Here is a 21980-nt window from a genome sequence, read left to right as displayed (position 1 = left end):
ATTTGGGGAGTTTTTTTTTTTTTAATAGTTAAAAGCTGGTGGGGCCTCATCCAGCCTTTCTCATACATGCACATGACCTCTTACAGAAGGTTTTCCTTACCTGACTTAAAAAAAAAGTATAAAACTGCCTTGTTCTCTTTTCCCACACTGATAGCTTCAAAAATTCACTGAAAAGAGCATCTAGTTGTCCTTGTGATCGTTATTGTACTAAGGGAGCCTCTTTCCCAGCTGTAATTGGGAGCTGAGAAAGGATGCACTCTTAGGGAGTGTGTACATTCACCGTGGCACAAAGCCAGGAGCCAAGTGGTGTCAGCTGCCTGCACAGGCCGGCATCCCAGGGATTGTTCAGCGTGTTTTCCCCTAGCAGGGCAGAAGTGTGTCAAGAGGCTCCCTTTATAAAGTGTGCAGGGCTGGGCTGTGGGGTGTGCAGGGGTGTGCAGGTCTGGTCAGTGCTTGTCTGCCTTGAGCACAGGGACAGTGGCTTACCAAGACAGTGCCCCCCTGCCCGCGTGTACTCCAGACTCCTGCGTCCACCTGTGGATTTCCTGCACGTCCTCTGGGCTGACTGTGTGGACGTGGCTGACCTCGTGGCCCCTGGAATTCTTTGGTAATCACGCTGTGACTGGGTCAGGTGCCCTCCTGGGCTGACCTCCCCGTTTGCATTTACTGCACCTCACTGACACTGACTGTAGTGTAAGAAGGCTTTCTTGCTTTAGATCATTCAGACGTGGGATCGTTTGCTGCTGCTTTGTAATCTGTCTTGTCTGACAGACACGCAGAGGCATGTGTGTTTCAGTTTGGAATCTGTGGTTCTAATCTGAGTGAACTGGTGTCATGGGTGTAACAGAAGTGGGCTACTTTCGGCTTGTCCAAAGTCGGGGAATGTGCCTGTTGCCAGGGCTTCAGAGGTCAGGGATGTCAGTGCCCTGTATCAGGCAGGGCAGAAATGTCCCAGAGGGAGAAGCCACCAAAATGTCAATAGCAGCTTGTTGAAAACCACTGAGAGCAGACTAGTTTGATTTGATCATCAGTCTTTTAGAGTACATTGAAGTCTTAACATTGGCTTCACATTTCCTGTCTGCTGACCCTTTGGAAAAGGAAATTACCCAGAACTTCCCAAGTGATTTGGCTCCATTCCCTCCCAGGACATCTGCCAAAACTTTGTTTGGTTCGTAGGCTACTCTTCTGAACAGCTATTTGAAACCCTAGATACAGACATGTCTGTTAGTTTCCTCCCACTTACGTTTTCTTTTAAAAATAGCATTGATTTTTTTTTCTCTGCCTTTTTTTTTTTTATGATGGCAGAATATACATAACATAAATTTTACTATGTTAACCATTTTCAAATGTATAACTCAGTGGCATTTAGTTCAGTCACGTTGTTGTTGTAACCATTACCACTGTTCATACCCAGAACCTCTTCATCATCCTGAACTGAAACTGTACCCTTTAAACAATTCTCTTCATTCCTTCTCCTTCCCTCCAGTCCATAGTAATCACCCAGAAACACTTTGTGTTTCTGTGAATTTCACTGGAAGCATACAGTATTTGTCCTTTCATGTCTGATGTATTTCATTTAGTGTATTTTCAAGGTTCAAAGATACCTCTTCTTACAGTCTGAATAATAACCCATTGTATGCATATGCTACATTTTATTTATTATCCATTCATGCATGCATAGACATTTGGGCTGTTCCTACCTTTTGGCCATCTTTAATAATGCTGCTATAAACATTGGTGTAAAATATCAGTTTGAATCTCTGCTTTTAATACTTATGAATGTATACCTAAAAGTGGAATGACTGGATTGTATGATAATTATGTGTTTATTTTGGGGGGAACTATCATATTGTTTGCCACAGTGGCTGCACACTTTTTCGTAACCACTAACCTTATGGCAGAAAGTGAAGAGGAACTAAAAAGCCTCTTGATGAAGTGAAAGTAGAGAGTGAAAAAGTTGGCTTCAAGCTCAACATTCAGAAAACGAAGATCATGGCATCCGGTCCCACCACTTCATGGGAAATAGATGGGGAAACAGTGGAAACAGTGTCAGACTTTATTTTTCTGGGCTCCAAATCACTGCAGATGGTGACTGCAGCCATGAAATTAAAAGACGCTTACTCCTTGGAAGGAAAGTTATGACCAACCTAGATAGCATATTGAAAAACAGAGACATTACTTTGCCAACAAAGGTTCATCTAGTCAAGGCTATGGTTTTTCCTGTGGTCATGTATGGATGTGGGAGTTGGACTGTGAAGAAAGCTGAGCGCCAAAGAATTGATGCTTTTGAACTGTGGTGTTGGAGAAGACTCTTGAGAGTCCCTTGGACTGCAAGGAGATCCAACCAACCCATTCTAAAGGAGCTCAGTCCTGGGTGTTCATTGGAAGGACTGATGTTGAAGCTGAAACTCCAGTACTTTGGCCACCTCATGCGAAGAGTTGACCCATTTGAAAAGATCCTGATGCTGGGAGGGATTGGGGGCAGGATGAGAAGGGGACGACAGAGGATGAGATGGCTGGATGGCATCACTGACTTGATGGACATGAGTTTGAGTGAACTCCAGGAGTTGGTTGGGAGGATGGACAGGGAGGCCTGGTGTGCTGTGATGCATGGGGTCGCAAAGAGTCGGACACGATGAGCGACTGAACTGAACTGACTGAGCAGTACTCAAATGTTCCAATTTCTCTGCTTACTCAGAAACACTTATTTTCTATTTTTTTGATAATAGCCATCCTAATGGGTGTGACGTGATATCTCATTGTGGTCTTGATTTGCATTTCCCTAATGATTCGTGATGTTGAGCATCTTTTCAGTTGCTTATTGGCCATCTGCATATATTTGGAGAAATATCTGCTTAAGCCTTTTGCTAATATTTAAATTGGTGTTTGGTTGTGCTGTAAGAGTTCTTTGTATTTTCTGGATATTAACCCTGTATCAATACATGATTTGCAAATATTTTCTCCAATTCTCTAGTTGTATTTTTCATTCTTTTGGTAGTATCCTTTAGTGCAGAAAATTTTTTAATTTTGATGAAGTCCAATTTATCTATATTCTTTTCCTATTATTGTCTGTGCATTTGGTGCCATAGCCAAGTCATAAATTTTTCTATCTTTTCTTCCAAGAAGGAAAGAGTTTTTATAGTTCTAGCTTTTAACATTTAGATTCTTTGCATTTCTAGTTTTTCTAGATGGTGTAAGATAAGGTTTCAGCTTCATTCTTTGTATGTGGAAATTCAGTTTTTCCAGCATCATTGGTCGAAGACTATCCTTTCCCCATTGAACAGTCTTAGGATCCTTGTCAAAAGTCATTTGACCATCTAGTCAAGGGTTTGTTTTGGGGTGCTGTGTTTTACTGCATTGATCTAAAAGTCCATCTTTGTGCTAGGACTCTACTGTTTGGATTAGTGTAGTTTTGTAGTAAGTATTGAAATCAGTTAAGTGTGACTACTCCAGTGAGGTTCTTCATTTTCAAGATTGTTTTGATTTTTCAGGGCCTCTTGAGATTCCACATGAATTTTAAGAAGGGCTTTTTTGTTTTTGCAGAAAAGTGTTACCCTGATTCTGATGAGGATTGCGTTGGGTATATAGATAGCTTTGGGTAGTGTTGTCATCTCAACAACATTAAGTCTTCCAATTTATGAGTATGTGATATCTTTCTATTTATTTATGTCTTCATTAATTTCATTCAGTGGTCTTTTATAGTTTTCATTGTGTAAGTCTTTAGCCTCATGGCCCAAGTTAATCCCTAAGAGGTTTTTTTTTTTTTTTTGATGCTCTGATAAATGGAATTTTTGCAGATTGTTCCTTGTTAGTGTATAGCAATGCTACTGATTTGATTTGAATTTGTTAAATAGTGATGACAGTTTCTATGGGATCTTTAGATGTTCTACATAGTTATATCACCTGCAAACAGTTTCAGTGCTTTCTTTCCAATTTGGATGCCTTTTATTTTCATTGGATAATTGCTCAAATACTATGTTGAATAGAAGTGGTGAAGGTAGATGTTTTGTTCCTGATCATAGGAGAAAGTGTTAAGTCTTCCAGTATTGAGTATATTAGCTGTGGGGTTTTCGTATATGGCCTTTATTAGGTTGATAATGATTCCTTCCATTCTTTGTGGAACTTTTTAAAACCATGAAAAGATACTGAATTTTGTCAAATGCTTTTTCTGCATCAGTTGAGATGATTATGTGTTTGCATTACATTGATTGGTTTTCATATGTTGAACCATACTGTATGCTAGAATATATCCCACTTGGTCATCTTGTATAATCTGAGCTGCTGACTTCGGTTTGCCAGCCTTTTTTTTGAGGAATTTTGCACCGTAAGGGCTACTGCTCTGTACTTTTCCTGTAGGTTCTTTGTCTGGCTTTGCTGTCAGAATAATAACCAGTCTCATAGAATGAGGTAAGAAATGTTTTCTCCCCTTCACTTTTTTTTTTTTTTTTAAAGAATTTGAGAAGGATTGGTGTTAATTTTTCTGGTCCTGGGATTTACTTTGTTGGGAGGTTTTTCATTATTGATTCAAATTCTTACTAGTTAGAAATCTCCTTAGGTTTTTTGGTTTTGAGGAATCAGTCTTGGAAGGTTGTGTGTTTTACCCATTTCATCTAGCTAATTTTTTGACATACAATTGATCATAATACTCTTTTTTAAAAAATATTATTTACTTGCTTTTCGCTTGGCTGGGTCTCGGTAGCTGCGTGGGCTTTTCTCTGGTTTCACTGAGGGGCTCCTCTCTAGCTGCAGTGCACAGGCTCCTCATTGCAGTGGCTTCTCTTGTGGCGCTCAGGCCCTAGGAAGCACGGGGCTTAGAAGTTGCAGCGCACAAGCTCTGTAGTTGTGGCTCCCGGGCTTTCGAGCACAGGCTCAGTAGCTGTGGTACATGGGCTTGGTTGCTGCACGGCATGTGGGATCTCCCTGGATCAAGGATTGAACCCGTGTCTCCTACATTGGCAGGTGGATTCTTTACCACTGATCTACCAGAGAAGCCCCTAAATATATATAAAGTACTGTTTTTGTTATCTTTGTTACTTCTGTAAAACTAGTAGTAATGCCTCTGCTTTATTTCAGCAATTTGGATTTTCTTTTTTCCTTAAACAGTCTGCCTAAAAGTTTGTCAGTTCTGTTATTGTCATAGAACTAATTTTTGGTTTTATGATTTTTCTCTATTGGTTTTCTGTTATCTCTGCTGTAATTTTTGTTTCCTTCCTTCTGTAACCTTTGGGTTTAGTTACTGTACTTCTAGTCCCTAATAATATAAAATTAGTTTGTTGGTTTGAGATCATTTTTAATATAAATGTTTATAGCTATATATTTTTTCTTAGTATTGCTTTCTCTGCATCACATAGGTTTTAGTATATTTTGCTTTCACTTTGAAAATATTTTCTAATTTCCCTCGTGTTTTCTTCTTTGACCACTGGTTGTTTAAGAGTGTTGTTTAATTTCTACTTATTTGTGAATTTTCCAGTTTTTCTTCTGTTATTGATTTCTAGTTTTCTTTTATCATTATTACAAAGATAGTTTATGTGATTTTAATCTTTTAAATTTATACTCACATGTTTTGTAGTGTCACATACAGTCTGTCTTGGGGAGTTTCCCATTTGCTCTTGAGGAAAATGCATATTCTGCTGTTATTGGGTGTTGTGTTGGGAGGAAAACGTACATTCTGCTGTTGTTCTATCTATGTCTGTTAGTTCTAGTTGGTTTATAATGTTCAATTCCTGTTTTTCCTTGCTGATCTTCTCTCTGGTGTTTCTATCCATTATTGAAAGTACGGTATTGAGGTCTCCAGCTATTATTGTAGAAGAGCCTTTTTTTCCAATTCCGTCAGTGTTTTCTTTGTAGGTATTGAAGCTCTGATGTTTCATACATATTTATAATTATTGTTTATAATTATTATTTGTTATAGTGTTGTCTGGGTACGTGCCCAGGAGTGGGATTGCTGGGTCATATGGTAATTCTATTCCTAGTTTTTCTGAGGAACCTCTGTGCTGTTCTCCATTGTGACTGCATCAGCTTACCTTCCCACCAACACTGTGGGAGGTTTTCCTTTTCTACACGCCCTCTCCAGCATTTGTTATTTGTAGACTTTTTAATGATGGCTGTTCTGACCGGTCTGAGGTGATGTCTCATTGTAGTTTTGATTTTTACATTTCCCTAATAGTCATGAACATCTTTTCATGTGCCTATTGACCATCTGTATGTCTTCTTTGGGGAAATGTCTATTAAGACCTTCTGCCCATTTTCAGTTGGGTTGTTTGGTTTTTGTTGTTACTGAGTTGTAAAAGCTGTTTGTATATTTTGTTTAAGCCCTTGTCGGTTGCATCATTTGCAAATACTTTCTCCCATTCCATAGGTTGTCTTTTCCTTTTTTTAAAATCATTTCCTTTGCCGTGCAAAAGCTTATCGGTTTGATTAGACCCCATTTATTTCTGTTTTTATTTCCATTATTCTAATGGATCCAAAAAGAGACTGCTGCAGTTTATGTCAAAGAATATTCTATGTTTTCCTCTAAGATATTTTTAGTATCCAGTCTTACATTTAGGTCTTTAATCCATTTTGAGTTTATTTTTGTGTATGATGTTGAAGAATATTCTATTTTTTTTTTTTACATGTAGCTGTCCAGATTTTCCAGCATCACTTATTGAAGAGACTATCTTTTCTCCATTGTATATTCTTGCCCACTTTGTTGAAGATTCACTGACCATTGGTGTATGGTTTTTTCCTGGGCTTTCCATCCTGTTACATTGGTTTGGATTTCTTTTTCTGTACCAGTAATCATATTGTTTTGATTACTGTAGCTTTGTAGTATAGCCTGAAGTCAGGGATCCTGATTCCCTCAGTTCCGTTTTTCTTAAGATTGCTTTGGCTATTTGGTGTCTTTTGTGTCTCCATAGAAATTTAATTTTTTTTTTTTGTTCTGGTTCTATGGAAAATGCCATTGGTAAGTTGATAGGTATTGCACTGAGTCTGTAGATTGCCTTGGGTTGTATAGTCATTTGGAGAGCGTTGATTCTTCTAATCCAAGGACATGGTGTATCTTTCTATCTGTGTTATCTTCGATTTCTTCCATCAGCATCTTATAGCTTTCGAGGAATAGGTTTCTTGCTTCCTTAAGTAAGTTTATTTGTAGGTATTTTATTCTTTTTATGTGATGGTACATGGGGTTGTTTATTCAGTTTCTCTTTCTGATCTTTTGTTGTTATTATATAGAAATGTAATAGATTCTATGTATTAATCTTGTATCCTACAGTTTTACCTAATTCATTGGTGAGCTCTGGTGTTTTCTGTAGCATTGTTAGGATTTTCTATGTGTAATATCATATCATCTGGAAACAGTGACAATTCTGCTTCTTCATTTCTAATTTGGATTTCTTTTATTTCTTCTCTGATTGCCAAGGCTAGGACTTCCAAAACTATGTTGAATGAAAGTGGTGAGAGTGGACATTCTTGTTTTGTTTCTGATCTTAGAGGAAATGCTTTCAGCTTTTCAGCATTGAAAATGATGTTAGTTGTAGGTTTGTTATATATGGCCTTTATTATGTTGAGGTAGGTTCTTTCTATGCCCCCTTTCTGGAAAGTTTTTATAAACGGGTGTTGTATTTTGTCAAAAGCGTGTTCTACATCTGATTTTTATTCAGCATACATGTGATTTTTATTTTTATACATGTGATTTTTATTCAGCAATTTGTTAATGCAGTATATTGCACCGATTGGTGGATGTTGAAAAACCCTTGCATTCCTGGGGTAAGCCCTACTTGATCATGGTGCTTGATCCTTTTAATGTGTTGTTGAATTCAGTTTGCTAGTATTTTGTTGAGGATATTTATATCTATGATCATTAGTGATATTGGCCTGTAATTTTCCTCTTTTTATGGTATCTTTGGTTTTGGTATCAGGGTGATAGAATGAGTTTGGGAGTGTTCCTTCCTCTGCAATTTTTTGGAATAGTTTTAGAAGGATAGGTGTCCACTCTTATCTAAATGAGTGTTTGATAGAATTTGCCTGTGAAACCATCAGGTTCTACATTTTTTTTGTTGAGTCTTTTAAATCACAGTTTCAATTTCAGTTCTTGTGATAGGTCTGTTCATATTTGCTATTTCTTCCTGGTTCATTTTGGAGAGATGGAACCTTTCTGAGAATTTGTCCATTTCTCTTAGGTTGTCCATTGCATTGGCATATAGTTGCTTGTGTTAGTCTGTTATGAATCTATTTTTGTGATGTCCGTTGTAACATCTCTTTTCATTCTAATTTTATTGATTTTAGCCCTCTCCCTTTTTTTTTTGATGAGTCTGGCTAAAGGTTTATCGATATTATGTTTTCAGAGAACCAAGTTTTGGTTTCATTGGTCTTTTCTATTGTTTTCTTCATCTCTATTTCATTTATTTCTGCTCTGATCTTTAAGACTTCTTTCTTTCTACTGACTTGGGACTTTGTTAGTTCTTTTTTCTCTGGTTGCTCTAGGGTGTAAGGTTAGGTTGTTTGAGATTTTTCTTGTTTCCTGAGGTAAGATTTCATTGCTATAAACTTCCTTCTTAGAACTGCTTTTGTCGTATACATAGGTTTTGGTTTATGTTTTTGTTGTCATTTGTTTCTAGGTGCTTTTTTAAAATTTCCTTTTTGATTTCTTCAGTGATCCATCGATTCTTTCTGCCTCCACGAATGTTTGTGCTTTTGGTTTTTTCTTCTCTTAATTTCTAATCTTGTAGCATTGTGGTTGGAAAAGATGCTTGATGTGATTTAACTTTTCTCAAGTTTGGCAAGACTTGCTTTGTGCCCCACCATGCGATCAATCCTGGAGAATGTTCCAGGTGCACTTGAAAACAGTGTATATTCTGCTGTTTGGGGATGGAGTGCTCTGTAAATATCAGTGAAGTCCATCTGGTCTTTTGTGTCATTTAAGGCCTGTGTTTCCCTGTTGGTTTTTCTGTGTAGATGATTAGTCCATTGATGAGGACTAACGGTGAGGAGTTAAAAGTCCCTCACTTTTGTTGTGCTACTGTTGAATTCTCCTTTAATGGCTGTTAGTATTTGTTTTGTATATTGAAGTGCTCTTATCTTGCTGCTGCTGCTGCTAAGTCGCTTCAGTCGTGTCTGACTCTGTGTGACCCCATAGACGGCAGCCCACTAGGCTCCCCTGTCCCTGGGATTCTCCAGGCAAGAACCCTGGAGTTGGGTGCCATTTCCTTCTCCAGTGCTCTTATCCTGGGTACATGTATATTTACAAGTGTTGTATCTTCTTGGATTGATCCATTGATCATATGTAATGTTCTTCCTCGTGTCTTGTAACAATCCATATTTTAAAGTCTGTTTTGTCTGATAAGAGTATTGCTACTCCAGCTTTATTTTGATTTCCATATGCATGGAATATCTGTTTCCATCCCCTTTCTTTTAAGTCTGTATGTGTCCCTAGGTCTGAAGTGAGTCTTGTAGACAGCGAATGTACAGTCTTGTGTGTTTGTATCCATTCAACCAGTCTGTGTCTTTTGGTTGGAGCATTTAATCCATTTAATTGAAGGTAAATATCAATATGTATGTTCCTCTTGCCCTTTTCTTATTTTTGGTTTGTGTTTGAGCCATTATGCCCTCGGTAGGAGGTGTGACCAACGTTGTGGTGACCAGGCCTGAACTGGCCTCCCCTTTGCTGTGGTTGTCACTGCCCTGTCAGAGGTGGGTCTGCTCCCTAGATGTTGGAGTGGAAATCCCCAGATCTGTTTCTTGTCTGTGTTTCTGATCCTCAGCCTGAGGTAGGCAAGATTGGAGCACGCCCACTGGAAGGAAAGCTACTGAGTATCCCTCATCTGGAGCTGTTTACCTGTTGCATGAGCTTTCGATTACACTGTTGTTGGCCCTGCTCTCAGCCCCACCTTAACTATGGGCATGCTTGTAATTGGCCCTGGTGTCTTTCAGACGTTGTTTTCACTAGGCCATGGCACAGATCCACTGAAGTCAGGTTCCTGGATTTGGAGCAGTGATCACAGATCTGGACCCACTGTGGGCTCTGTGAGAGCAGCTCAGACTCTGGTCTGGCTCAACCCCCACGTGTACATGCCCGCAGAGTCTACAGCTGCTAAAGCTAGACCCATCTTGGCTATGGGAGCATTTATTGTCCTTTTAGATGTTCTGTAGGTGCTGAGTTTATGAAGCCAGTTTGCAGGTCACCCAATTGTGGGGTTATCAATTTGTGATTTACATGGGGATCTTTTTTGTCATTTTAGGTGTCCGAGGTCTCCGCTGGTGTTCAGCTGGTGTTCTGTGAGAACTGCTCCATTTGTAGATGTGTGCTTGATGCCTTGTGTGGAGAGATGGACCCCACGTCCTCCTACTCCCCCACCATCTTGGCTCCTGATATGTTTTTTTCCCTCTATATTTTTGCCTTTTCCAAAATGTTACTTAGGTGTATTCAGACAGTGTGTAGTCTTTTCCACTTGGCATAGTAATGAGATTCATTCATGTTATTGTTGTATTTATCACTATTTTTTTTTTTTTATTGCTGAGTTAAATCCTGTGGTGTGATTTTTCCACGGTTTGTTTATCCATTCTCTAGTTGACTTGGATTGTTTGTTGGTTTCAGAATAAAACGGCTAACTGCAAGTTTTGTGTGAACATAACTTTGATTTTACTTGGGTGACACCTAGGAGCAGGGTTGGTGGATCATGTGCTGAGTGTATATTTAACTTGATAAGAAACTTCCAAATTGTTTTCCAAAGTGGCTATATGATTTTGCATTTCTACCAACAGTTTATGAAAGTGCCAGTCACTCCACATCCTTGTCAGCTCTTGGTATTGTTAGGTGTTCAAAGCTCTGGTTTTTCCAGTGGTCATGAATGGATGTGAGAGTTGGACCATAAAGAAAACTGAGGGCCCAAGAATTGATGCTTTTGAACTGTGGTGTTGAAGAAGTCTCTTGAGAGTCCCTTGGACTGCAAGGAGATCCAACCAGTCCATCCTAAAGGAAATCAGTCCTGAATATTCATTGGAAGGACTGATGCTGAAGCTGAAGCTCTAATACTTTGGCCAGCTGATGCAAAGAGCTGACTCATTGGAAAAGACCCTGATGCTGGGAAAGATTGAAGGCAGAAGGAGAAGGGAACAGCAGGTTGAGATGGTTGGATGGCATCACTGACTGGATGAACATGAGTTTGAGCCAGCTCCAGGAGTTGATGATGGACAGGAAAGCCTGGCGTGTTGCATCCATGGGGTTGTAAAGAGTCAGACATGACTGACTGAACTGAACTGAATTTCTGGTAGGTAGATAGTTATATCTCACTGTAGTTTTAATTTGCATTTTTGTAATGACTTGATGTCCAACTGTGGGTGTCTTTTCTTGTGCTTATCTGCCATCCATTTATCTTTGGTGAAATGTCTGCTCACCTCTTTTGTGTGTTTTTAAATTGAGTTATTTGTTTATATTGTTAAGTTCTTGAGAGTTCTATATATATTCTGGGTATAGGTCCTTTATCAGATGAATGATTTGCAGGTATTTTTTCCTGTTGGCTTTTCGTTCCCTTCAGAGTGTTTACTGAAGAGTAGGCACTCTTAATTTTAATTGTCTAGTTTATACATTTAGAAAATCTGTAAAGAACCCAAGGTCACAAAGATTTTCTCCTTTGTGAAACAATACAAGTGTTACTGTTTTAGGTGTTATGTTTAGGTCTGATCCACTTTGAGTTGTGTAAGTAGTGCACAGCATGTGCATTTCTTATGAACAAACTGATTTAATCATAAGAGATGTAAGGAAATGGCATTGTTTATGGAGAAAATGATATGAAACAGCGCCCTTTGTGGAGGGTTGAAGGAATGCTTTTCCTTGTGTAAAGGATCTGCTTACACAGATCCAAGACAGTAGACCCTGCAAATTCTGCTGTCCTTGCTGTCAAAATTACTTTCAGAACAGTTTTTCAGAATAAGGAGACTGTAGTAGCATACACACGTTTCTTTTGTACTGCTCCTTAGGGCTTAAAATGAATCTTGTTTCCAGGTGAAATACACACTAGTGTTCCTAGAAAAAGAAACAGTTCCTGACGCTTCATAAAAATCAGCTCTCCAATAAATTGGCTTTAAAGAGAATCTCAGTTTCTTCTCCTTCAAAAACTAATAGATGATAAATATGTTCCTCCTGACTGGGTGCTGTTTTGTTTTGTTTTAATCTAGAAGGAATAAATTTAAATATCTTTGAGATACAGAAAAGTCTTGATTTGGAAATTTTTACCTGATTTGAAAATTTCTTTATTTCTATGAATTTGTTGATGCTGCTTATCAGTTACTCGTATTTATTGAGGACCTCTGAGTATGCACAACTCTATTCTTGCTGCTGGAGTTTGGCAGGGTGAGAAAGACAGATGCCAGTGAGATCCAGAGTGTGCCATGAGAATTACCTGCCTGTAGGAAGGAGGTTAAGATTCATACAAGAGTAGCTACTGTGAAATAGGAAAAGTCACATCCCTTAAGACAGGAACAGAAAATGAATTGGACCTTTTATACTAAAAGCATGTTCTGCAAACCAGAGTATGGGAGCTTGTTGGAAACGCAGAATACCAGGCCTCTGGTGTGCTTTTCGTTGTGTTTTTTTAAAATTTTACTGAGGTTTAATTGACCTATAACAGTGTTACTTTTAAAGGGTGCAGGGCAGTGATTCAGTATTTGTAAGACTTTACAACATTCCACTGTGAGTTTATGACGTCTTGTTTATTCCACTGTGTGTGTTTATGACGTCTTGTTTATCCATTCATCTGTTGATGGGCACTTGGATTGCCTCTGCTTTGTAGCTTTGCGAATAGTACTATGAACAAGGGAAGGGTCATTTTTCTCTACAACATTTTTACATTAATTTTTGGCTGCACTGGGTCCTCGCTGTTGCTCACAGGCTTTCTCCAGTGGTGATGAGCAGGGACTTCTCTCTGATTGTGGTGTGTGGGCTTCTCATTGCAGTGGCTTCTCTTGTTCTGGAGCATTGACTCTGGGGTGTACAGCCTTAGTTGCTCCTCGACATGGGATCATCCTGGACCAGAGACGGAACCTGTGTTTCCCGCATAGCCCTTCCTGGCACTTCCTTGGTGGTCCAGTGGTTATTCTGAATTTAAAGTTTTTCTTTTAATTTTCTTAACACTTGGGTGTCCAGTACTCCCACTGCCAGGCACTAGTTAGAGAGATTGTCAGTAACATTTGAAATTTTGACTTTTAAGATGTCCTTGGTGTTCCGCAAAGCACATGGGTTCTGCCACATGCCTTCCCTGAATGAGTTTAGATCCAGCCTGTAAATCTTTGGTCCTTAGAATTGGAAGCTGACATTTTATAACTGAGAGATTTCTCACCAAGACTAAAGATTCCTCAGTTCTCTGGGGAGGTTGAAGGTTGAGCATACTGGAGCCCCACGACTTGGTGGCTTTGCGCTGCTGGGATGCGGGAGTGACCATCCTGCCTGGACTTGAGTCAGCACTGTGCCACGCAGCCTTTCCCTGAGCTGCTGCGGTCATTCCCGCCCGCTTGGTTCCAAAGCCTGTTGAGTTTGAGTTCTTTGGTCCCAGACATGAGCCCCAAGGTGGTTTGCAGGGCAAGTAAGTGAAGTCTGCAGTCGTTTCTGAAGAGGTGCAGTGAATGTGACTACTTTGCATGTAGGTGCTCAGAAATTCTGGGAGAAAGTCCTGTTGGAGAGAAAGGTGACAGCTTGCATCTTTTGACCCCATGCACCTTTCCTAGGAAACACACGTTCCCTGGGGAAATGCCTACAAGACCAGATGCTTGCAAGAATTTATTGATGACCTGCTTTAGGCCAGGCCCATGTCAGGTGCTGAGAACTCCATCCTAGCGTCTTTGTTCCGGTCACAGAATTGAATCTAGGGGCTCCCAGTTGACCTTTGAGGATACACTGTTATCCCAACAAGGACAGAGTGAAAAGATACATACAGTGTATATGAAAGGATAAGGGAAAAAATGGCTGTTTTTAAAAAATTTTGTTGCTTAATCGCTCAGTCATGTTTGACTCTCTGCCACCCCATGGACTATAGCCCTCCAGGGTCCTCTATCCATAGGAATTCTCCAAGCAGAAATACTGGAGTGGGTTGCCATTCCCTTCTCCAGGGGATCTTTCCAACCGGGGGATGGAACCTAGGTCTCCTGCATTGCGGGTGGATTCTCTACCATCTGAACCATAAGTACTCAGAATAGCACCTTTTGTTACTCTTTACAGTTGAGACTTCTGAGGCTCAGTAGAGTCACACAACCTATTCCAGGTCACATAGCTGTGAATATAAGTCTTTTCACTTTCGAAGAGAATTTTGATTCCTTTCTGGTTGGCTAGACTGCATTTATCCTAATATTATGCAAGGTCAACCACTGTAAGTATAATGCACTAGTTGGGAATATTTAATGTTTTCAGTTTTTTGCTTTTATGTTTTTGGTTTGTTTTGATGTCTCTTTGATTGGCATTGTAATCAGGTGGAACATAAGCTTTGGGGAAAGGTCTGTGTGCTCTGTCCAGGCCACATAATAGCTGTTGAATGGATCACTGCTGAGTGGAACGGGGAAGTGACAAGTCCTGGGGCCTACAGTGTCGACCTGTGTAGCTGGTCTCACATTAGAAGCATGTCCCTGAGGATCCTCCTTCGTCACTTCCTTTGGGTCCCTCGCACGTGATCCTTGCCGTCTTGGTTGCCTCTGTTAGTTTGTTGCACTGAAGACATGTGGATATTTTACAGACTTTTGTTAAATCCCGGGGCTTATGACTGTCTGAAATGCTTCTCTCAATGCCTTTTGAAGTTGGGCAGCAAGAAACGAAGAGCCCTGCATGCCCCAAGAGTGTGTAGCGCTCTGCTCTTTAGAAAGTGCGTTCTTTGCTTCTGGCCCTGATGGGTAATCACAGCCTTGCTCTGGGCACCCCTGGAGCAGACGCAGGAGGAGGAGCAGGGCAGACACAGCTCCCCGCAGTGGCGGCTGTGACGCTGGCCCCAGGGCTAATGCGATTGACTGGGATGCAGTTTGTTTGCATCAGCAGCATCTCCACTCCTTACACGTGCCTCCCGTAAGACATTCCATTGGGTGCTTCTTCTTCATTAACTCTTTATGTCAAAGCAGGCTTCTGGGCCAGCGGGGATTTTTGATTCATAGAATGATAAGTCAAAAAGTGCCACTTAAGGGACTGAACTCAACGGCTGTTACGTAAAGTCTAACGTACTTCCATAAGTATCTCTGTGTTTCTCTGCTAAGAGTATTTTCTTGGTTGTATTGGTTCTGATGACTAAACAACAGTAAAACATGTCTTTGAAAAGACAAAGGAGCTAAACACTGTTAAATTCACCTTCTTAAAGGAGGAAGAGTTTTAATTTTTCTCCCAAGAACCGTCTCAGATTTAGGCTTTTTTTTTTTTAGGAGCATCTTAGCATACATGTTAACAGTATTTTTCCTATTGTTAGTGGAACTCTAATTCTGTAAGTGTCTGCTTGTCTCTTGAAATGATTTCACTAGATGGTTTGTAATTAACTGTCTCACATCATTAATCTTGTATTCAGAGTTTGGATTTGTGTTCTCTGGAAGCCAAGTGTTAAACTTCCTTTGGTTGAACCATTGGCCATCTAATCATTGTTACACAGGAATCATTAAAATCATGATAAAAGTGAGCAGTTAGGGATTAGTGATCTCTCAGATGAGCCTGACTGTTAAACTAATTCAATGCACAGAAAACAAGTATCCAAAGAATTCAGGAAGCTTTCGAATACACATCTCTGTGTATGCTAGTGCAGCTGTTACTGAAAGGGAGGTGTGGGGAAACCCTGAAATCTTTTCAGGGTTCCATGAGGACAAAGTTATTGTCATGATAATATTAAGACACTTTTTGCCCTTGTTTGCCATGTCAGTGTTTGCACTGATGCTGCAAAAGCAAAGGCAGGGAAACGGCTTGTCCTTAGCATGAATGAAGGCAGTGGCTTCAAACTGTACTAGTTAATGGCCATCTCTTTCTTCATCCCCATGCCACCAGTGTTAAAAGAAACTGTGTTTCACGTAAGCGTGTCTGCTTGTAGCAGTAAAAATTAGTTTATTAAACCCCGACCCTGAGGGCGCCTCTCTTACGTAGCACATGATGACATGTGGGGCACACGTGAAGTGCCTTTCGTGCCCAAGTACAGCCCTGGGCCGGTTATCTCAGGGAGGAGACCTGGGTCCTAGCAGGACTGTCCCGAGGATAGCACGCGTTCCAAAGAAGTCTTGAGCTGGCATGATTGCTGTTGTCAGTGGTGTTGGGAGCGGTGTTGGTGGGATGTCTGAAACTGTTTAGTGTGTATTGTGGATAGAGCAAGTGGGTAGGTCTATGAGAAGTACCGGAAATTGGGGTTTTCATTTTGGGGAGGGAGATACTACTGAGGGAAATGAGCGAGAATCCTGTCATGCTGGGTATGAATTCAAGATGTCACACTGAACTTAGATGGAACGTATTTATGACACCTTTGCTCTGTCCTACCTTCCCTGATGGCTCATTTGGTAAATAATCTGCGTGCAACACAGGAGACCCGCCTTTGATCTCTGGGTGGGGAAGATTCCCCTGGAGAAGGAAATGGCACCCCACTCCAGTACTCTTGCCTGGAAAATCCCATGGACGGGGGAGCCTGGTGCGCTGCAGTCCATGGGGTCGCTATGAGTCTGACACCACTCAGCGACTTCACTTTCACTTTTCACTCTCATGCATTGGAGAAGGAAATGGCAGCCCACTCCAGCGTTCTTGCCCAGAGAATCCCAGGACGGGGGAGCCTGGTGGGCTGCCGTCTATGGGGTCGCACAGAGTCGGACACGACTGAAGTGACTTAGTAGTAGGAGTAGACTTTAAAGAAGTCCACGAAACTACCTGGGAGGGAGGGAGAGAGGGACAGACCGGAAGAGAGAGAATATTACATTGCAGGAGAATACCACCTAGTATATGAAAGAGGAATAGTATTAATATTTGAAAATCATTTTGTAACCCTTGAAGTGGTAATTGATTCAGATGAAAGTTAACAACTGAAACTGCTCTCAGAGAGAATGGATAGTCAAATGTCTATCCAGAATGTCAAATGTCACCCTAGTTATTAAGTACCAAGGGCTATAAAGATGCTTTTGCTAAAAAGATACCTGGCAGACCCCATTTTAACCTGATGGTCAAATAACATCAGCACTAAAGGCAAAACCAGGTGTCTTGGGTTACCTGCAGAACACAGCACTGCCCACAAAGTAGTCTGGCCCAAAAGAAGCAATCTGGAGTCTGACTGTGCCTCTAGATCCAACCACCAAATTATAGGAAATCCAAAGGGACCGAAGAGTCTGTTAAATACCATCCTGGGGCTGCAAAAACCAGAAAACCAAACACCTCTAGACTCAGGCAAACTCTACAGTCAGATGAACCAGTTTCTTCAAAGATGAGTTGTGAGAAGACAACACGAAGGAGACATGAGAAAGGACTTGAGATGTACTGACCAACGTATGGACCTTATTTGGATCCTGATACAAATACATTTGGGAGTAGAAAAAACTAAGTTAATAATTCTGGACACAGACTCTATATTTGCTGCTAACACAGGGTGAAATTACAGTATATTTACAGTTTTAAAATTGGAAGGAGGGCAGTTGGGTCTGGATACAGATGGAACAAGACTAGCTATAGATGAATCATTACTAGGGTATTCCTATGTGTGTTCATGATACTATTCCATATACTTAGGAATATATTTTTATATATTTTATATATATATAGTTTTATATTCCTAAGTATATATTCCATATATTTTTATATATGACAGTTTTATAATTAAAGATACTGCTAATTAATAGGAAGGCTGCAGTCCATGGGGTCGCTGAGGGTCAGACACGACTGAGCAACTTCACTTTCACTTTTCACTTTCATGCATTAGAGAAGGAAATGGCAACCCACTCCAGTGTTCTTGCCTGGAGAATCCCAGCGACAGGGGAGCCTGGTGGGCTGACGCCTATGGGGTCGCACAGAGTCGGACACGACTGAAGTGACTTAGCAGCAGCAGCAGCAGCAGCAGCAGCAGCAGCTTGACGTTTTGCACCTCTCAATACAAAGCATTGAGAAACACATGTCCTCTGTATAGAACTGGCGCCAGTAATATTTAACTTGAATCTATCAGAAAACAATCAGATCAGCTCAGAATGTGTGATTCTACAAGGCAGTTTTCTTGGGTTGTTTAAAAAACGTCAGTGTTACAAAATGCAACAAAAAATAGTGTCATAAGAGGACCATCAAATGCAATGAGTGATCCTTGTTTGAGTGGATCTCTTTTGCCCTTAAAAAGTTATGAAAGACATAACTGAAAATAATAAATTATATTATTGAATAAGTATTATTTTGGGTAAGATTATGGTTATGTGATTCTGTAGGAGAATGTCCTTATTCTTGGGAGATGTGTACTAAAGTATTTTAGGGTGAATTGTATGGTGTCTGCAAATTACTTGAAACATATGTGGATTCAGTTCAGTTAAGTCACTCAGTCATGTCCGACTCTTTGCGACCCCATGAATCGCAGCACGCCAGGCCTCCCTGTCCATCACCAACTCCCGGAGTTCACTCAGACTCACATCCATCGAGTCAGTGATGCCATCCAGCCATCTCATCCTCTGTCGTCCCCTTCTCCTCCTTCCCCCAATCCCTCCCAGCATCAGAGTCTTTTCCAATGAGTCAACTCTTCGCATGAGGTGGCCGAAGTACTGGACTTTCAGCTTCAGCATCATTCCTTCCAAAGAAATCCCAGGGCTCATCTCCTTCAGAATGGACTGCTTGGATCTCCTTGCAGTCCAAGGGACTCTCAAGAGTCTTCTCCAACACCACAGTTCAAAAGCATCAATTCTTTGGCGCTCAGCTTTCTTCACAGTCCAACTCTCACATGCATACATGACCACAGGAAAAACCATAGCCTTGACTAGACAGACCTTTGTTGGCAAAGTAATGTCTCTGCTTTTGAATATGCTACCTAGGTTGGTCATAACTTTCCTTCCAAGGAGTAAGCATCTTTTAATTTCATGGCTGCAGTCACCATCTGCAGTGATTTTAGAGCCCAGAAGAATAAAGTCTGACACTGTTTCCCCATCTATTTGCCATGAAGTGATGGGACTAGATGCCATAATCTTCGTTTTCTGAATGTTGAGCTTTAAGCCAACTTTTTCACTCTCCACTTTCACTTTCATCAAGAGGCTTTTGAGTTCCTCTTCACTTTCTGCCATAAGGGTGGTGTTATCTGCATATGTGGATTAGGTTGCCTCATATTAAGTCACTGTTTTCCTAGGTTGGAAACATTCAAATATCAGCAGATGCCTAAGGTTCAATCTAATATTTGTTGAGAGAAAGAGAAAAAAAGCAACTGGGGGTTCCAGGTGAAGCACATACAAATGTTTGTGCTATTCTTTGACCTTTCTGTGTGTTTGAACTTTTTCAACATAGTTGGGAACAAATAGGTAGTCAACATATAAAAATGAACTCTCAGCAAATACATGTTTGTTAGATTAAGTGTGCTAACAACATTCTCTCTGGGAATAATTGCCTGTAATAGTGTTTAATAGAATTAATTCTAAACTACTTAAATTGATTCAGAATATAGAAAAGAAATCTTTATTTCATTATATGAGCTTTCATATGACAAAGAAAAGAAAAAATAACTATAGGTGGAAACTAAGAAAAGAGGAGCTTAGTGATAAGGAATATAATTTTTTTACATGGATGACATTTAAAGACAAATCCACTGTAGGGAAGAATGTTCTTATTTTTTGTCTAGAGAAAAATGCCTGTTATCTAAATATGTATGGCCTTGACATTCCTTGTAAGATAGGATATAGCTCTAGAATTTGAAGAGAAAAACTCTTCTTTTCTACCCCTTCCCTGGTTGCCATGAGGTGTCAGTTGAGGCACATTTTGCTCATGGTTATTGGGGTCTTATGAGCAGCCATGGCAGATGGATGAAGTCATGGGATGGTAATTCCTGCTCCTTGAGAAAATTTCCCTAAGTGAATATAACAGTCCCTGATTTTGTTCTCCTTTTTTTTCCCAATTCAAAACAGATCCCTAAGGAAGTGGCTGACATCTTTAACGCCCCCAGTGATGACGAAGAGTTCGTTGGTTTCCGAGATGATGTTCCCATGGAAACCCTCTCATCCGAGGAGAGCTGTGATAGTTTTGACTCGCTGGAGTCAGGGAAGCAGGTATGGGTGGGTCCTTCCAAGGCATGCATTTGTCTGGAAGCCTGGATCTTGGTTTGGATAATGTTTTATATGAACATGGTCTTAAATTGGTGGTATCAGTTAATTGTTGAGCATCTTATTTTATCGTTCGTGCCTTCACGTTTTAAGAATCTGGTGAGGGTGCCTCGCTCAATTTTGCTGTTTGAATCCTTTCTATGTACAAGATTCTTTTTCCCCAGTGAAGGCCTCACACGATCAGATCCGCTCTCTTCGCCCCTTTGGGGCCGCAGCCCGTGGTGAGGCTGTACTGGGAGTGCTCCCACCCAGCTGGTGGGGGCAGGCGGGTCCCGTGGGAGTGTGTGCTGACCGTGCGCCTGGTGCCCCTGCCGTGGGGCTCCATCTGCACCTCACTCATGGAATTGCTGGCAAAAGCATGATTCTTCATTAATTCCTTTGATCTGTGGTTGACACAGATTACAGTTCTCAGAGAGGTAGATTCCTGAAGGTTTGTGTTGTGACTTAGTAAGAGTGTGGCCGGAGTATGCAGCCTTGTTCTGAATTCAAAACGGCACTCAGAATTCCTCATCCTCCCTGGACCACAGCCTCTTCTCACAGGCAGTGAGGTAAACCCCCCCAGCTTCTACTGGGCGATAGCAGAGGGAGGCAGTTAATTATATAAGTGAAGCGCCTGTGTCGTGGCCGTTTCTGGGGCCCTCAGCTTACTTGATGCCTCTGCAGCGTGTGGCCCCCTCAGCGCCTGCTTCCACTGCCCTGGGTCTCTCTCTCCTACACCTTCTCTTCTTGGTGGGCCTCCCTTCCACTTCCTGTCCCCACATGTGGCTGTTCTCCACAGTTTCGTCTTCAGACCTTCCACTTTGGCCTGGTCTCAGCCGTTGCCTCCTGTTGTTCATGGTGTAGCTTTTCTCTCCAGCCCCAGATGTACTTCTGATAGCCGCTAGGATCCATCTTCATTGTTCAAGGGAAATAGGAAACTTAGCATTTCCTGCTGCGCTGGTTGTCTGTCTTTGGAGCTCTTGACCCCTCCCGCTGCTCGCCCATCTCGTCAGGGCGTTGAATGTCTTCCGCGTTCCTCACCTCATCCCTTCCCTGCTCTGTTCTCTTCAGCTGTCCTGGTCCTCCTGGTCCTTCAGCTGAGCTCCGGTCACCATGCTCCCTCATTCAGAACTCACCAGTCCCTCCGTTTGAGTGTGCTCGGGCAGTGAGGGCGGCCTGTTGGGTCCACGCCCGCCCCCCGAGCAGTGGGGGACACGTGGACGGTGTGAGCGTGAGGGTGGTGGGCAGCGGGCATCAAGGAACAGAGCGGCTGCTCCTGCTTCCGTCATGCCTGCCCCAGGGCCCCCCCGCCCCCAAGCCCACCCTTTCCTCGCGCCTTCTGTGGCCCAGGACGACACGCTTTTCATGTCGAGTACACTAAATTCATGTGCCTCCCTGGGAACGTGCAGGTACTGTTCCAGTTTCACAGATGATGAAGCTAAAGCGTGGGGAGGTGAGAATGGACAAGTCCCCACATCTGGGAAGTGACTGGGCTGCGATGTCTCCTGTCTCAGAGCCCCACTTCTCAGCCCCGAGGCTTCCCCATCTCTCACCCTCAGGCTCAGCTGCAGTAGCTGCCTCTCCGCACGCACCCTCCTACCCCCATGCATTCCCCGGGCTCCTCATCCTGCCTCTGCGCTCCCAGCGCTTTTCTAGCCTCGACCCCAGTTCAGATCCAGGTCAGACGCTGCTGTGAAGCGTCTGTGAAGTCTCAGTGGATTTTCTTACTTTCTCTGCACCATGGTGCTGTGTCTCCCTTACAACGCTGA

The 21980-nt window shown here is 41.6% G+C and overlaps 1 protein-coding gene across 3 annotated transcripts in view; it reads left to right on the top strand.

Moving 5' to 3' along the window:
* Positions 1 to 21980, top strand: part of CDCA7L (cell division cycle associated 7 like) — a 213438-nt gene that overhangs the window by 179569 nt on the left and 11889 nt on the right. For all 3 annotated transcript variants that reach the window (XM_061413689.1, XM_061413688.1, XM_061413687.1), the window contains one exon: positions 20038 to 20178. In XM_061413689.1, the coding sequence (XP_061269673.1) occupies positions 20116 to 20178 (63 nt within the window). In that variant the 5' untranslated portion in view covers positions 20038 to 20115. Of the gene's footprint in view, positions 1 to 20037; positions 20179 to 21980 lie in introns of those variants that run through there.

The sequence above is a fragment of the Bos javanicus genome, chromosome 4 (assembly GCF_032452875.1).
Source record: "Bos javanicus breed banteng chromosome 4, ARS-OSU_banteng_1.0, whole genome shotgun sequence".
Taxonomy (NCBI): domain Eukaryota; kingdom Metazoa; phylum Chordata; class Mammalia; order Artiodactyla; family Bovidae; genus Bos; species Bos javanicus.
Note: the sequence above shows the minus strand (reverse complement) of the source record. Positions and strands in the feature narration are given on the sequence as shown.